The sequence below is a fragment of the Setaria italica genome, chromosome II (assembly GCF_000263155.2).
Source record: "Setaria italica strain Yugu1 chromosome II, Setaria_italica_v2.0, whole genome shotgun sequence".
Classification (NCBI taxonomy): Eukaryota; Viridiplantae; Streptophyta; class Magnoliopsida; order Poales; family Poaceae; genus Setaria; species Setaria italica.
In genome coordinates, this window is record NC_028451.1 from 405536 (window position 1) to 422433 (window position 16898).

The 16898-nt window shown below is 49.6% G+C and overlaps 1 protein-coding gene and 1 pseudogene across 1 annotated transcript; both read right to left on the minus strand.

Annotated features, from left to right (window-relative positions):
- Positions 1-818: 818 nt before the first annotated feature.
- Positions 819-2700, minus strand: LOC101772095 (putative disease resistance protein RGA3). Its single transcript, XM_022824647.1, has one exon. It carries the CDS (start codon positions 2415-2417, stop codon positions 957-959), a length of 1461 nt encoding a protein of 486 aa, XP_022680382.1. The 5' UTR covers positions 2418-2700; the 3' UTR covers positions 819-956.
- An 807-nt stretch (positions 2701-3507) lies between these two features.
- Positions 3508-5419, minus strand: LOC101781531 (annotated as a pseudogene).
- Positions 5420-16898: the final 11479 nt, after the last annotated feature.

Here is a 16898-nt window from a genome sequence, read left to right on the forward strand (position 1 = left end):
TCAATCTCCCTCACATTCTAGCTCGAAATACCTCTCCATTTTCTACTTCATCACATTCTAGCAAATAATCTTTCCATCTCCAAAGCATAAATCAAAGCATAACACGAGGATGAAGTAGCAAACCTTCATCACACTTGTGTTGGCTGAGTGAAATTCCCATGAAAATGAGGGAAAAAAAATTCGGGCAGCACCTCCCTTGTTTCAGCACCACCGGAGAGTAGGTGAAGCTCAGCTCTCTGTCTATGTGGTGGACTGGCTCAGGCTAGAGTAGGAAGAAAGGCCTCTGTCTTGGTATATAATGGGGATGAGTTTTTATCCCGGTTAAAAACTCCAACCGCGATAAAAAGGAACACCTTTTATCCCGGTTGAAAGTTTAGTCCCGGTTGGAGGCTCCAACCGGGACAAAAGGTCCACCCTTTTATCCCGGTTGGAGTCTCCAACCGAGACAAAAGGGTCATGCCACCGACGCCCTGGAACTAGCCGTTGCAACCGGGACTAAAGGGGGGCCTTTAGTCCCAGTTGCAAATACCAATCGGGAGTAAATCTCCCCTCCATTTTTGCCTACCGTGGCGCACCCCCTTTTATCCCGGGCTAACTTTAAACCGGGACAAAAGGGGGCGCATCGAAAGTCAGTTCTCTACTAGTGGACCAATTACAGAAATCGAGTGGCCTAGTAGTCTCTCCCAGTTGTAAATGACCCAGTTGCTTAAATCCAGCAGCAACCCAGAGTTACATATACTGCTTGATCTTGGCAACAATCTGAGGGATTGTGGATATTCATTATGCCATGGAAATCCATGCCTTAGCACAAGGTAATATTCTGTTAACAGTAAACAAACTTTATACATGATAAGGTAGTACTAGAGCTTGACAATGTTGTAACTCCCTATCAAAATATATTCACATGTCTTTCTATGTAAGCTTAGCAATAGAGAGTTTAGCTAATTGTGACTCTTTTATACAGAACGCTTCCTCTTGGCAGAGGTAGTTTTTACCTCTTGAAACTCACAAATATCCACATAACTATGGTAGGGTGGTATCCTAGACCTCCATCCTAGCATCTCGAATTTCCCATGAACCTTAATGCTTCCATAGAAGACATCTTCGAGTTTTATCATTGGTAGCTCCTCTTGTTTAGAGCATTCATTCTCACAATGAAGCACAACATATTGAGAAGGTGTAACCATTCTCCCCATATATGCAGGTCTTTTCTGGTTTATAAGATCAAATGGATGCTCACCAAAGTTGGAGATATTCTTGTTGATTTGCCCTCTCACGAAGGCCAGAACCTTGCACCACTGCTGGATGTCAAAGTTAGCCCTCAACAAACAAGCATAGATGTTTGCACTAATGAAGCATCCTTTTACCATCCTGGCTATCTCCATGGCCAGGCATGCAAGCCTTGGGTGCATCATGGGATCTGTGCTTCCAAAGGTGAGCGTCTTGAAGAAATACCAGTACGCTTCATGGGATAGATAATTCATACTTAGTGCCCGTGTTGTTCCAAACTTGATAATCTTGTCAGACCGGCTTGTGACTATGATTTTAGTGCTGCTTGGCACATCCTGTATATAAGCAGAATACAACCTATTCCATGCATCTTCATTGAGATCGCCAACTAACTCAACAACAACTAGCAATCTTCCATCGTTTGAGTTTGACACACAACTTTTATATTCCATTGCATATCCTTCTCTAACTCTAGCGAGGTCAACACCTGTGAAATCATGGTCCCGCAAGAACAAGATTTCTGAGAAATGATCACGGATTCTTTCATCCTCGCAAACATGAGCTACAAGGGTGGTCTTGCCAACTCTACCGGGACCAACAATCGGCAGGATGTCCAGTTCTTTAGAACCATGAGGTCGTGCGTGCAAGAGGAAGTTTATGACAAATTGAGTTTCCATCTGACGGCCAAACATGCAGTTGCCCAGCACGAGATGCATGCTATAAGGTTGGCGGTACAGGCGAGGATAGCTTGCCAAGAACACGACTAGCTCTTCCACACCAAGAATCATGGAGCTTAAATCATCAAGAGACTTGTTTAGCTGTTTCGAAATCTGCGGGTTTCTACTGGACGAACACAAACCTTGTAGAGAATTTACTTTGGATAGAGACAAGGAGTGACTCACAACCTGACCTTTAGCCTCCTCTTCGCTGTGAACTTGGTATCTGAAGGTGTCGAGGGTGTAACAGCCTCGGTACATGGCGTCTCTGAGCATATCCAGCTGCTGGAGAACTGATTGGTTTGTGATCTGGTGTCCCATGGCTTCATCAACGATGACTTGTGCCCGGAGTAGGATCATATGGAGGCGATCCTCCACGTCCAGTGCCTTCGGCTTGAAGCTTTTTTTGATGAAGAAATCTATTGATCTAGTTGTCAGCTCGCCCAGAACTGCAGAAAGGAGAATGTCCATTTGGGGACTCTCTGGAAGAGAAATGCAAGAGGTGGATGTGAGAATGAACAGCGCTTCTGGAGTGGCACGATATATCTCTGAATTGAGTAACTGGCTCTGGAAATGCAAGAGAGATTAACTGCAGAAATCCATTTATACTAAAGGTTTGACCTTTCAAACTTCTTTTGTCTTCGCCTGGTTGTTCTGATTGGCTTTTCCTCTCCCACGTGGTCATGAAATACTGCCAGTACCACCTCAGCTCTTGACTCTGGAGCCTATGCTTAGTGAGCCATCACCATCATTAGTTCCTTAGTTTCCTCCCTTTTTCCTATCTTGATCAAATTGAGGAGAGACTTGATCAAACACGACTTCAGTTTTCACATGATGAAAAGCCCATTTTCCTCCCTTCTCCATTGCAGTACCAACTCATGTGGAGTCCAGCTTCCAGCCTGCAACGTGGTATTTTCCTGAAGAAGAAACAGTCCCCAAATGGATATTTTTTTTTCTTTCTGCAGTCCTGGCTTACTATAGACAAACAGCACCGGACGTGGAGGATCGCCTTCACAATATCTGGTCTTTCTCCAAAGAGGAGGACAAAAGTCAGGTCATCAGTTTCTCTGAAGAGTAAAACACGTAGTAGAGATTTTGGAACAAGTGTGAAAGATGATTGGCGTTTTAAGATGAATGGTCCTTGGCGTGGAAGAGCTAACCATGCCCATGATGACGCCTAGACTGCAAGAGCACGTTTTGTTGCTCATGTTTGCAAGGATGAAAGGGTCCATGATCATTTTGGAACAATTGATTATGTTCTTTGTAAAAAAACCTAGGCTTTGCGGATGGTGAGCTAGCATTCAGAGAAGGATGTTCCATGAAACATCAAACTCGTGTATCAAATCGCTTTGCTCTGTTTTCATCTGTATGCTTGGCTACTTGCATGAAAGTATTGGGATTTTTTTGACCACCTCTCATCTGATGAGAATGTAATTTGATCGATTTCTTTTCCATAGTCAGCAGCAGAGCAAATAGTAAATCACACTTGTTTAAATTTCATCTGAAGATGCTGCTCGCCGTCGGTTTAAATTTCACTGCAAGGATCTCAATGCATTTCATATGCTATAAAAGCCTCATCAGATTGCTTGATTTCTTTTTCTACTGTCCAAGAACTTCAGTTTCAAACACACCTTGAAATCTCAAATACTCCTACCTCTGTACAGTAGCAGCGGAGCTACTTGTTTTGCCATCAGATACAGAGTCACAGAGATGACTGTCTCCATCAGATACACATACACACTTGGTCTTCATTTTTCCTTGACTAAACCTCTCACAAGTGGTCGACTGTCGTCATCTCTGGATGGATCTTATTGCCCGACGCTGAGGTCGGTGATGAAGCCGACGAGCCGCTCCAAGTGTGACGCCGACGAGCCACCTGGGGCGACGTCCACCCTGAGCTGCCGCGCCATGTCCTGCGCCGCCGCCCTGATCTCGGGGTCATCCATGGCCTCCCTGACCATCCTCGCCACGACGCCGCCGTCGAGCACGTCCTTCATGTCGAGCCCCGTCTTCCACACTGCCCCCACGAAGCGGCTGACCGTCTGCTGGTCAGCGAAGTAGGGCCAGCACACCGTCGGCATGCCCTCGGCAGCGGCCTCCAGCAACGAGTTCCACCCGGCTTGCGTCACGAAGCACCCCAACGCCCGGTGCCGCAGCGCGCGGTGCACGTCACGGTGTGCCGCCCACTCCACCACCAGCACCTTCTCGCCGGCCGCCGCCGCCGCCTCCCGGACGACCGACTCGTGCCCGACGCCGCAGTCAGACACCATGTCCGGCCGGAGCACGCACAGGAAGGGGTACCCGGCGACGGCGAGGCCGCGGAGGAGCTCGGCCAGCTGCTCCGCCGAGATAATCGTGAGGCTCCCTAGGTTTAGGTACACCACCGACCGGTCGGCGTGGCCGTCCAGCCACGCCGCGCAGCCGCCATCGTCGTCGTCACGCGCGGCGGGTTCTACTTCTACTCCGGCGGGCCTAGGCCAGCTGGCGTGGAGCGGGCCGACGGCGAAGACCTCACCGCGCACCCGCTGCACGATGCGCGCGACCGTCTCCGCTTCCAAGGACGCGGCGGTGTTGAGGATCACCGCCCGTGACTCGGCGCAGCGGGCGGCGGTGCCGGCGACGGCCAGAAGTACGGGGACGGGGTCGGCGTCGGATGACGGCACCACGCGCGGGAGGTCTCGCCGTCGCAGGAAGCCCTCCATCCCCGGGACGCCGCGCACCGGCTCGTCGGAGGCGGCGGGGATCTCGCCGAGCTCCAGGAACCTGGGCACGGACAGGTAGCACAGGAAGCCGCACGCGCTCTCCGTGCGGAACGCCGGCGCCGGGACGCCCGCCTCTTCTGCGGCAGCGATGGCGAACGGCATGGTGCCGTCGGCGACGACGCACGTCACCGGCGGACCACGGGAAGACGCCTTTGTCTCCGCCCGCAGCAGGGCGCAGAAACGCCGCGCATCCGGCCGTGCGCATGGACTCGAAGAGGTCCATGAGGCCGGCGACGGAGCGGGGGTGGTCGTCGGGGAGGCCGTCGGGGACGGAGAGGACGCGGAGGCGCGGGTGGTGGGGCGGCGCGGGCGCCCCGGCGAGGGCGAGGCGGCGGAGGTTGTGGTCCGTGTGGAGGAAGGTGACGCGGAGGCCGGCGTCGAGGAGGGCGGAGGCGAGGTGGAGCATCGGGTTGATGTGGCCTTGCACCGGCCACGGGAACAGCAGCACGTGCGCCGCCGCCGCCGACATCGATCTCTTGCTCAGTATGGAATTCTGGATGCTGTCGTCTCCGGGAGGCGGTTGCCACTGCCATTTATGGTCGATCTCGGCTCCACCGCCGTCGAGCTTGTCGTCAATGCTTTGCCGTCTCGGTGGAGTGGTTCGTGGTTCCAATGTCTTTGTTGCTATTCTGGATAAGCTTTAGGCTGGCTTCATCACCTTTTCTGTGCTTTGGAGAGGGTACATCAGTAGGGCCTGTTTAATTCCCCCAAACTCCCAACTTTAACACTATGCAAAAAAAAGATTCTCTATCACATCAAACTTGCGATACATGCATGGAGTACTAAATGTAGACAAAATCAAAAACTAATTGCACAGTTTTGTTGTACTTTGCGAGACGAATTTTTGAGCCTAATTAGTCAATATTTGGACAATAATTCACAAATACAAACGAAACGCTACAGTGTGCTACAGTGCTACAACAGTGATTTTGGACACCCAAAATCAGGCAACTAAACAAGGCTAGGTATCAACGGCACGCATATTTATGGTGATGGTGATGGAAACCAAAACTGCCGGTGCATGCATGGACCGGTCAATATTGTCTGTTTCAACTAAGACCTCCTTTGGTAGAAGTTCTCCAAGTGCTTCTTCATCGGTTTTTTGAGAGGTCTTTTAAAGTACACAATACTACCTTGTACTACTGTTCGAAAAGAACTCATATGTAAGGATCCGAGGTTGAGATTAATTATATCCTACAAAAACCTTAAGCTGTAGTATAGGTAGTATGCATGAGTAGTATATGTGGTATAGGAGTATGATGGGAAAGATACAAGCTCTAGTTTGGTCTCCACTCTACCGCCAGAGATCGGTAGCCTCAGTAACCTCGACTTCGTCGACCTTTCCGGTAACCACCTCTCCGGAAACTTGCCGGCGTCCTTCGTTGCGATGCAGAAGATGCGGGAGTTCGGCGTAACGTTCAACAATCTCACCGGCGAGATCCCAGGGGCGCTGTTCACGGGCTGGCCGGAGCTCGTATCGGGATGGATCTTCTTCTTCTCGGACCACGTCGCCAGCGTGGTGATCGTGGCGGCCGACATGCGCCGCGAGGGCAAGATCACGCTGGCGCGGCTCTACGATGCGCTCAACATGCTCCAGGGGTCAGGCTGCTCGCGTGCAGGGGACACTACACCGTCGACCTCGCCGTCGGCATCGGGGTAGGGATCCTCTTCGACATGATCGCCGGGTGGTACTTCGACGTGAAGAACAGCGACGGCAAGAACGCGCACTGCCGCAGCTGCCAGTGCCACAAGGCTCTCCTCTCGCACTAGCTATCACTGATGTGATTACGTTTTGGCACTTCTCCAAATGCCAACCATCGATGGCCAATTGAGAATTAGTTCATCTCAAATCCTTTTTGAGTTTTTTGCAATCCCAAATAATATATGTTGTGCTAATTACAATTTTACCCATACCAATAAACAATCTATACTTTATATTACCACCTAGTAGTATTGTGCACCGTAAAAGAGCTCTTCTTTGAAGCCCCACCATAGGGGTAATTTCAAGCTGGAGAGAAGCCGCAAAACAGCCTACATAGCAGAGGAGACAAAAAAGTAGCTTCATTGGCTTCTCCTCTCTCTTGAAGCATTAAATTATCGTACCCATATTGCCATTGAGACGCCATTTGCCAAACGTTTTGCAAAACAGCTTTAGCTAAACTAGAGAAACTACTCCACCAAAGGAGCTGGAACTGTTTCGGCAGGAGCGGGGGTCTAATTGACGGTGCCTTCGTCGTTGCCTTGAAATGGAGTCCATCTGTGTAAAACTGTAAACAGCGCTATACTGTTCACTCTTTCTTTTTAGGTGGTGCATCTCCTTCATTGCTTTGGCTAAGCCTGTATCACATAACTGAATACCAATATACCATAACTAGAACACAGGGCGAAGATAAGGATTTCGTGGAAGGGGAGAACACTGCCGTTGCAGGGCAAATTTGCAAACAATTTACTGCAGAACGGGGGAACAACGAATCTGTTGGGAAGTGGTTGATCCAATTCCCAATGGACGGGTTTTCCTCCATCTGAAGCTACTCGGGAAGAGTTTTAAGCTTCATTCAGCTTCGTCAGAGTTGAGGCCACAAGTCCTGATGCATGCTTCCTCTGTTTCCATCTGATGAGAATGTGGTTTCATCCATTTCGTAACCATGGTCAGCAGAGCAGATGTTAAATCACACCCTTCTAATTCAAAGGCGTGTGCGTATTATTGGAAGATGCTAAAATTTGAGTGGATATTCAATCATGGAAGAAGAAGAATGTTACGCTAAGATTAGAGGGTGCACATGCTTGAAGCTGAAGGTTTCAGTATGACGGTCGCGCTGACGAAGAAGGTTTGGGAGACAAGGGACATGGAGTCAAGCGGCGCATCCGGGAGCTTACACCACGACAAGGCGGCGGAGGGCTGGCCAGCAGCGGCTGCAGGTCGAGGAGCTCCATGGAGAACTTGACGAGCACGAGCCAGTCGCCAATGGGATGAAGGCATGAAGCTGAGGCTCCCGTCGTGGACGTCGAAGCAGAGTCATGGATGCCCCTACAGTCCTGCAGTCTTCCTTGGGACGCATGACCAGGATCTTGGACCCATGAAGGTGGCAGGCAGGCAAATCAGGGGTCTATGTGCAAATAATCGCGATCCAAATCAGGGGGCTCCGTGCAAATACGCAAGGCCTGCGAGATGGCACCCGGGAAAGCGGCACCGCCGCCGGCGAATGCCGAGACCCTTCCTGCCAAGCACTCTGCCCTTGCCGCCGCCAAATCCACGCCACGACCGCTGCTTCCGGCCTCGAGCACGGGCTCCGCTCATGGCCCTTACGCCCCTACCTTCTCCGCCGCAGCAGCGCTGGCGCCCCGCGACCGCGGGTGGCTTGAGACGGCTTCGAAGCGCAGTCCCGTGCGACGGCGGGGAGGCTGGCCCACTTCCGGCGAGGAGCTCTGCCCACCATCGCCCCGCAAGAACCGCCCCCGCATTGCAAATTTCCACCTCCAGGTATAATCCATACTCTGAAGTCTGAAGCCTGCCTCGTGTTCTTCTGCTGGCTCGTTCTCTGATGCGCCGCCCCCTCCATGGCCCTGCGCACCTCCTCCGCGCGCCTCTCCTCCTCCTCCCGCGGCTTTGGCGGCGGGTGCGGGCCCCAATTCGGCGACGGCGTGGCGAGGCCCCGGCCTCCCGGCCTGCGGTGGCGTGGCCTCCTCCCGGCTGCTTCGGCGGTGGCTGCGGCCTCGTGGCCTCCTCCCGGCGACGTCTCCTACTCGATGCTCTCCGACGCCAACCTCCACATCAACGCCCACTTCACCTAGATCCAGGCCCTCGGCATCCGCTTCGGCAGCCGGCGTTGGCGGGGGCAGGGGCCCCCGGTCGGCCTGCAGGCGGATGGAAGGGGTCGGGGCCGGAAGCTTCGGCGGGCGGCGGCTTCGGCGGGTTCCGGAGGACTACGCCGGCGTGGAGGTCGCGAAGAGGGCGGCACGAGAATTGCTGTTGATGGCCGGCGACACTCGACGTGTTGGTGTTAGAGATATATTTAGAGATAAGCTAAAAATAGATTTGTACACAAGACATACATAGGCTGGTTCGGTTGTGACTCTCATAGATAGGATAGTTAAATATAGAGTTCTTGTAATTTCCAACACGAGAGTCTAGCTTAACCACCTATATCTGTAACATTGCTTCTATATATAACATGCAACCTATGATTAGCCGAGATAGGCAATCATAGTTAACCTCATTATCTTTTATGGTAATCAGAGCCTCCTCTTCCTAATACATCCATCAAACACATCTACGACAAAACTCGCTGTGAGGGAAAGGCCGCGACGAAGGAAATCTTCGCGACGCACAGATGGCGTCCTCCTCCTCGTCGCATCCCTCCTCGCACTTTGGACACCCGGTGTCGGACAAACTTACGCGGGACAATTTCGTCTTGTGGAAAGCACAGTTCCTGCCGGCTGTTCGTGGCGCCAAGGTGCTCGGCATCTTGGACGGAACTATTTCTGAACCGCGACCAGTAATAGAAGCTGATGTCGACGGCAAGAAGAAGCAAATCCCCAACCCAGAGCATGACTCATGGGTGGAAAAAGATCAACAACTACTCAGTTACCTGGTGAACTCGGTCTCCAAGGAGGTCCTCGCTGGGATTGCGACTGCAACGACTTCCGCTGAAGCATGGAAGGCACTAGGAGTCATGTTTGCAGCTCAATCAAGAGCGCGGGTTACAAACCTGCGCATGCAATTGGCCACTGCCAAGAAGGGAAGCCTGACGACGGCGGCCTATTTCAACAAGATGCAGAATATCAAGGATGAACTTGCTTCAGCCGGCGTCACCGTCAATGATGACGAGGTTGTTGCTCATATACTCAATGGTTTAGATTTTGATTATCACCCGTTTGTTTCTTCTATGATGGGCCGATCAGGGGATCTTTCTCTTTCTGAGCTCTACTCACTTCTAATGGAGTATGATCTCCGACTCGAGATGTATCAAGGAACTGAGCAGCATCAATCCTCGGCAAATGTGGCATCTCGAGGTCGTGGAAACCGTGGACGCTCTGGGGGTCGCCATAGTGGCGGCAGATCAAATCGAAGGTTTCCGGCATCGAACAACAATAACCAAAACTTCTCCAACAACCAAGGCAGCAACCAGCAAAGCAACAGGAAGACGCCGTGTCAAATCTGCAAGAAAACAAACCATGAAGCCAAGCAGTGCTACTTTCGCTATGACGAAGATGAGCAATACCGTGGGCGACCCTCCGAAGCCTATGGTGTGGACACAAATTGGTATGCTGACAGTGGGGCTACAAATCATGTGACTGGTGAATTGGAGAAGCTCACAGTTCGAGATTGTTACAGTGGGCATGATCAAGTCTACACTGCCAGTGGCACAGGTATGCAAATTAGCAATGTTGGTCATACAATTGTTCATACCCCTACCAGCAATCTTTTTCTTAACAATATTCTTCATGTTCCCTCTGCAACAAAAAGCCTTGCTTCCGTTCATAAAATAGCTAAAGACAATAACGCCTATCTTGAATTTCACTCGGATTTTTTTGTTATCAAGGACAAGGACACGAAAAAGATCCTGTACCACGGTAGGTGTCGAGGCGGTCTCTATCCGCTTTCATCCAGTGCATCTTCTAGAGGACAGAGGCCGAATCCAGAAGCCCTTGCTGCTCATACGCCATCCACATCCCTATGGCATAGCCGCCTTGGTCATCCTGCTATTCCGATAGTTCAGAAGGTCATTAGCTCAAATAGTTTACCTTGCACTAGTAATAAAAGTGTGGAGTCAGTCTGTGATTCATGTCAGCGGGCCAAGAGCCGTCAGCTTCCGTATCCTGTGTCTAATAAAATCTCAAGTGCTCCTCTTGAGTTAATTTATTCTGATGTGTGGGGACCTGCACCGACCTCTGTTGGACGCCACAACTACTATGTTAGCTTCATTGATGACTACTCCAAATACACCTGGATCTATCTCCTTCGACACAAATCTGATGTGTTTAGAGTTTTTCAAGACTTCCAAAATTTCATAGAACGCAAACTTTCCCGAAAAATTTTATGTATTCAATCCGATTGGGGTGGAGAATATGAGAAGTTAAATTCCTTCCTTCAGAAAATTGGTATTAGTCACCGTGTCTCTTGTCCTCATGCTCACCAACAAAACGGAGCTGCCGAGCGCAAGCACCGTCACATAGTAGAGGTCGGGCTTGCCCTTCTTGCAAACGCCTCCATGCCCTTAAAATTTTGGGACCAGGCCTTCCTCACCGCCACACATCTCATCAATCTTCTTCCCAGCAAAGTAATTCAGTTTGAGGTGCCTGCTACTCGGCTTCTTGGTGAGATGCCTGACTACAATAACCTACGCGTGTTTGGTTGTGCTTGTTGGCCCAACCTTCGACCTTACAATTCACGCAAATTATCTTTTCGCTCTACGCAGTGTGCGTTTCTTGGCTATAGTTCTATGCACAAAGGCTTTAAGTGCCTCAACATCTCCACTGGTCGTATCTACATATCACGCGATGTCGTTTTTGATGAAGCTGTTTTCCCTTTTGCCACCCTTCATCCCAATTCTGGCGCTCTCCTTCGAAGTGAAATTGTCCTCCTTCCTTCTTCTCTCCGTAATCCAGGGGATGACGATTGCTATGATTCTAACATTACTAATCCTACTAATGTGCCTGGTGATCCTAGTGTGTTACAGAAAGAAAATGGCGTCCCAAGTACAGGTGGTATTCCTGGCGTTCACCTATTTCCAGATACATCGCTGCCTCCTGTAACCAAAGATCTGGGCAATCGATCCCAGGCAGATTCGATTGACAGTCCGAGTACTCCCCTCGAAGCTGATTTGGACACGGCACCCAGGACGGGAGTAATGCAATCAGCACCCACACATGAGGGCGAATCTCCATCAGGATCTCCACTCGCCTCCGCCCCGCATGTACCTGACACGGGCAACGAAAATCCAGAACCACAACGTCACCAGACTCGACTCCAGAGCGGGATTGTGAAACCTAAGCGCATGTATGATGGTATGATCCGATATAGTTTCTTCAGTGCAACAGGGGAACCCAATTCAGTTCAAGAAGCATTAGCCAATTCCAAGTGGAGGCAAGCTATGGAAGCTGAATTTGATGCACTCAAGAAAAACCAAACATGGCGTCTAGTGCCAAGCAAGTCTGGGCAGAATATAATCGACTGCAAGTGGGTGTACAAAATTAAAAGGAAAGCTGATGGGAGCCTTGATAGATATAAGGCTCGTTTGGTAGCGAAAGGCTTCAAGCAGCGATATGGCATTGACTATGAAGATACTTTTAGTCCAGTTGTCAAAATAGCCACTGTACGACTGGTACTTTCTATTGCAGTCTCCAGGGGTTGGTGCCTAAAACAGTTGGATGTACAGAATGCGTTTCTTCATGGCGTTCTGGAAGAGGAAGTGTATATGAAACAACCACCGGGATTTGAAAGCGCTGAAACTCCTCATTATGTATGCAAGTTGGACAAAGCTATCTATGGGCTTAAACAGGCACCCAGAGCTTGGTACTCCAGGTTAAGTAACAAATTGATTTCCCTGGGTTTTGTGTTCTCTAAATCAGATACATCCTTATTTATTTATAATAAAGGTGACAAAATAATTTATATGCTTATTTATGTTGATGACATCATTGTCACAAGTAATGCACCTGAAGCTGTGACAGCTCTACTCGCTGATCTTCGTGAAGATTTTGCCTTGAAAGATCTTGGAAAGCTACATTATTTTCTGGGTATTGAAGTCAAGGAAGAAAATGCGGGTATAACACTTTCTCAAGGAAAATATGCACAAGACTTATTAACACGGGTTGGCATGGTCGGTTGCAAACCATGCACTACTCCATTGTCGGCTTCAGAAAAATTATCAAGTTACGAAGGTACACCCTTGAGTTCCGAAGATAGTACTCGCTACAGAAGTATTGTGGGTGCTCTCCAATATCTTACACTCACCCGACCTGATTTATCATATGCTGTAAATCGAGTCTGTCAATTTCTACACGCTCCAACGTCTACACACTGGGCAACGGTCAAAAGGATATTAAGATACATAAAGCATACGATCAACTTAGGTTTGCACATTCAGAAAACAATACGTCCTTTTCTCAGTGCCTTTTCAGATGCCGATTGGGCAGGTGATGTGGATGACAGACGTTCTACAGGCGGGTTTGCTGTATTCTTTGGTACTAATTTGATCTCATGGAGTGCCAGAAAACAGCCCACAGTCTCTCGATCAAGTACTGAAGCAGAGTATAAAGCCATGGCAAATGCAACAGCAGAAATCATTTGGCTCGAGCAATTGCTAGCTGAACTCGGTGTCAAGATGAGTCGCACATCAATTCTATGGTGTGATAACTTGGGTGCAACCTATTTGTCTGCCAATCCAGTGTTTCATGCCAGAGCAAAACATATAGAGATTGATTTTCACTTTGTCAGAGAAAGAGTACTCAAGAAACAATTGCAGGTTCGACTCATCTCCACGAAAGATCAGGTAGCTGATGGTTTCACAAAGGCGTTGCCGGTTGCTAAGTTCAATGAGTTTATACACAATCTCAATCTTTCAAGTGGCTGAAAGTTTCGATTGAGAGGGGGTGTTAGAGATATATTTAGAGATAAGCTAAAAATAGATTTGTACACAAGACATACATAGGCTGGTTCGGTTGTGACTCTCATAGATAGGATAGTTAAATATAGAGTCCTTGTAATTTCCAACACGAGAGTCTAGCTTAACCACCTATATCTGTAACATTGCTTCTATATATAACATGCAACCTATGATTAGCCGAGATAGGCAATCATAGTTAACCTCATTATCTTTTAGTTGGTGGAATTGAAGGACAAGGCATGCGGGAGTAGCAGCGGCGTGGAGCTCGAACAAGCAGGAGCAGCGGCATGACTACGACAGAATTTTTTTAATTGGAAAATCAACTGAGCTAGCGAGAAACCTTCCGCCAGCACAGTGGCTTACTATGCTGGCTGACCAGCACATACCCCTATTTATGCTGGCTCATGGTGGTTGCTGGCGGGTGCGGAACTTAACCCACCAGCACAGTGGTGTTTTGACCGCCAGTAAAAATGTTTTTTTGGCGTAGTGTTTAACAACATACGGCCGATTGGATTGCGATATCAACACGCACCAAACTCAACACATCTCAAGTGGCAGCAGAGCCGAAGCCTTTCCACGGCACCCACCAACATTCACGCTCATGTATTCGTTGAAACCTCCAGGCGTAACCCCATGTCGATAGGGAACCGATAGAAGCAGACTGCACCGCACCGAGACGGCCACCGCCCATGTGAGACCCTCCGCTGTATTGCCGCTGCAACACCACACTCCACCCAGTGATACCACCGAATGCGGATCTCTCACAGGCTGCCTCACAGTCGCCACCACGATAACACAACGCGCGGGCGCCTCACCATATCCGCAATTGGACTCCACCTCACTCTCATCGCCTCGAAGAAATGCCACGCACGGGGCCTCACCATGCCCACCACAATACTCCTTGTCACAGATCTATTTCTTTTGTCGCCGTTAGAGTAGTGAGCAATGTTGCCTTGCTCCATAAGATCTCCACCAATCAGCCAAGCCGCCGCCGCTGTAGGTCGACTTCGCCTCGTTGCTTCACCCGCACAAAAACCTCCACCGCCATGTCAACAAGCTAGAGAAGTCACTTGCGCCGTCTTCCGGCGATGTACCGCACTGGGTAGCCTAGCCAAGCTGAGCTACCCGCCGCGGTCTGCTACAAGCCTAGTTATCCCACGATGTCGTTGCCGCAAGTACTGTCCTCAGACGCAGTCCCACGCCGCACTGACCATTGCCAAGCAATGCCAGCCGCCGTGGTCCACTGCAAGCAGCCAATACCGACAACCATACGACAATCCCTGGTCACCACTATAACTGTGATCGCCTTCACGTGGCCTCAGCAACACCTGTCCAGCTTGCCACGCAGCGGAATTGCGCCATGAGCTGCAGTCGCCAAGATGAAATGCCATAAACCGAGATATATATCTAGAGACGATGCCTCCAAGGAGGGTACGACGCCAATGGTGTCGACGTCGCCGTCGCTCATCCAGGATCTGGACAAGGTTTTCACCAAGAGGACCCCGTGCAGTAGGGTTGTAGCTCAAACATGACACCCCCAATGGGGAGAATGACACCCTAGGGCGCCGCCGTCATCTCCACCAGCAAGAACGCCGACGAGGGCTTTTGCTCGGAGCATCCCAACCTCTCGCTACACACTCAAGACTCGGCACTCCCGGACCACAGTCACACAGCTCATCAAGGGCAGCGTCGCCTCCGCGCCTCCACGCACTATGCCATCGTACCTTCACCTCCGCTCGCTCATTAACTGTGCTGTTGCTGACCTGCAAGACATTGGCCAAAACTGTTCTCGCCTTGCTCAAGTCTCTGGCTGACCGTGCGTGCGAGGAGAAAGGTGGTGCTAGGGCTGGGATGGCCGGCGGTGCTAGCGGTGGGGGATGAGCCGGCATTGATGGTAGAGACAAAACCAAACCAGGGGGCAGTATACATATTCCTCATCTGGAACAGGGGTCTATATGCAAAATATTGGATTGCGATTAATAGTCCTAATCCAAAAACAGGGGTTATTTGCATATATTCGGATCGCGATTAATAGTCGCGAACTCGCGATCCAAACTGGTCTTTTCGCAACTGTTCCTAGCCGGTGACAGGATACCTGTGAGGTCGCACGCTCGCCGCTGGCGATCTGGGACCTCCGCTGGCAAGCTGCGCACGGCGGCCGCTTCAGAGTGGAGGATGCCGAAGGGGGCGTTGCAGTTCCGCGGCAGATGAGAAAGATGGCTCAATTCAGGTGTGGGGGACTCGATCCGCGGCGAGGAGCCGGGATTCAGGCGCAGAGGACCTCAATCCGATGACGTGGGAGGAGCTCGGTTTCTTCTTCTCTGCCTCTATTAGGTCTCGCCGGCAAGCCTCGATTTAGTGGCGCGCCAGGCACTGCAGGTGCCAATTTCGGGTCTGAATCTTCACTTGCAGGTATTCATTAATGCTCTGAAAACTCCAATCACCTCTGTTTTGCCCAGGGATCTCAACTCCAATCTGAAAGCATAGCTCTGCCTTTCCTGGTGTTAGTTTCTCCACCCTTGATTCGTTTCAGCCCATCTTTGTATTCACCAAAATGGGATATGCAGTTGAAAAGAATCCACACCAAATATTTGCTTTGGATGAGCCATCCATTACTAACTAGCAATGAATCCTACCCGTGAAGGGAAATTGGTGGCAACAGCTTCAAATCTCAAATGCTAGTTAGCTATTACTTGTTTCCCATTTAGATACAAATGATGGTTCTGTTAATCTAGTTAGTACTAGACTTCTACTTGTCAAGTATATATGCTCAATGATCCCATGTTTCCATGCTAAAAAAATTATTTTTTAAAGGACTATATGAATGTAGGATTCTCTTCAGAGCACAAACACAAATAAGAGCGAAAATGTATAGGGAAGAAAGTAGGAAAGGAAATGCCCGTATACATATGCTGTACAATAATAATTTACAGTACCTAATTTGTTAGAGAAAGAACAGGAATGCTGAGATATGGGTGATTCTTGTCGCCAGTAAGCTAACTTAAAATCTTCCTCTTCTGACCCTGCTTATTCCTGGTAACCTCACACTCAAGATCAAGAATCTCACTGCTATATATATGGTTATGGTACGGCGGCAACTGAGATTTCCAAACTAGAAAGTCAAAATTTCCATTCGGTGGAACACTCCCAGAAAGAACTTCTAGCATAGTTAGTTTGGGAGTCTCTTCATTGTCAAGCACTATCCAGTAATAATTGTGAACAACACAATATTGAGTAGTTTCAGCTGCTATCGGAAGAAATATATGATCATTGTCCATCCCAAAATCACATAGGATTTTTCTAGAGGTTCATTTTGCTTCCTGTTCTCCCTCATGCATTCAAGAATCCTGCACCAATTCTGCATGGCAACACTAGATTTCAGAAGGTTTGCCATGTTGTTTAGATCTGAAAATGGTCCAGCGAATGGTGCATATACGGCTTGGTCGAAATACTCCTCGAATATCATTACTTTTTTTTTTGAACGGAAATACTCCTCGAATATCATCCTCACTGCTATGGATGTTAGATTTGGTTACTCCTCAGGATCTTTATTGGTTCCAAACACAAGAGCTCTAAAGAAG

Bases quoted from the DNA above. Each gene is read 5' to 3' on its own strand.
- LOC101772095 (XM_022824647.1), bottom strand. From the start codon at position 2,417: ATGGACATTCTCCTTTCTGCAGTTCTGGGCGAGCTGACAACTAGATCA.